This window comes from Phaethon lepturus, unplaced genomic scaffold (assembly GCF_000687285.1).
Source record: "Phaethon lepturus isolate BGI_N335 unplaced genomic scaffold, ASM68728v1 scaffold33625, whole genome shotgun sequence".
Lineage (NCBI taxonomy): Eukaryota > Metazoa > Chordata > Aves > Phaethontiformes > Phaethontidae > Phaethon > Phaethon lepturus.
In genome coordinates, this window is record NW_010540386.1 from 1 (window position 1) to 222 (window position 222).

General features: G+C 69.8%; 1 protein-coding gene across 1 annotated transcript in view; it reads right to left on the reverse strand.

Annotated features, from left to right (window-relative positions):
- Nucleotides 1-126: 126 nt before the first annotated feature.
- LOC104621040 (protein L-Myc-like) overlaps nt 127-222 on the reverse strand; it is a gene marked incomplete at its 3' end in the record, with an annotated part of 503 nt that continues 407 nt past the window's right edge. Inside the window, exon 2 of the mRNA XM_010287423.1 lies at nt 127-218. Coding sequence (XP_010285725.1) covers nt 127-218 — 92 coding nt within the window. The remainder of the gene's footprint in view (nt 219-222) is intronic.

Consider the following 222-nt stretch of genomic DNA (forward strand, 5'->3'; position numbering starts at 1 on the left):
GGGCTCGCCAGGAGCCGCAACAAAGGCGCTGCCTGGCTGGGAGGCTCCCGGCACGCACTTGTGTGGACACGCGTGTCCTCCACGCTGGGCTCCCCACGGGTGGCAGCACGCACCTCGACCCCTTACCAGAATCGCTTTGGCCCTCGGAGCCCGAGGACGCGGGGATCTTGCTCTCGGCCAGCGGGCAGAGGAAGACGGCCGCGGGATCCACGCACTCGCTCA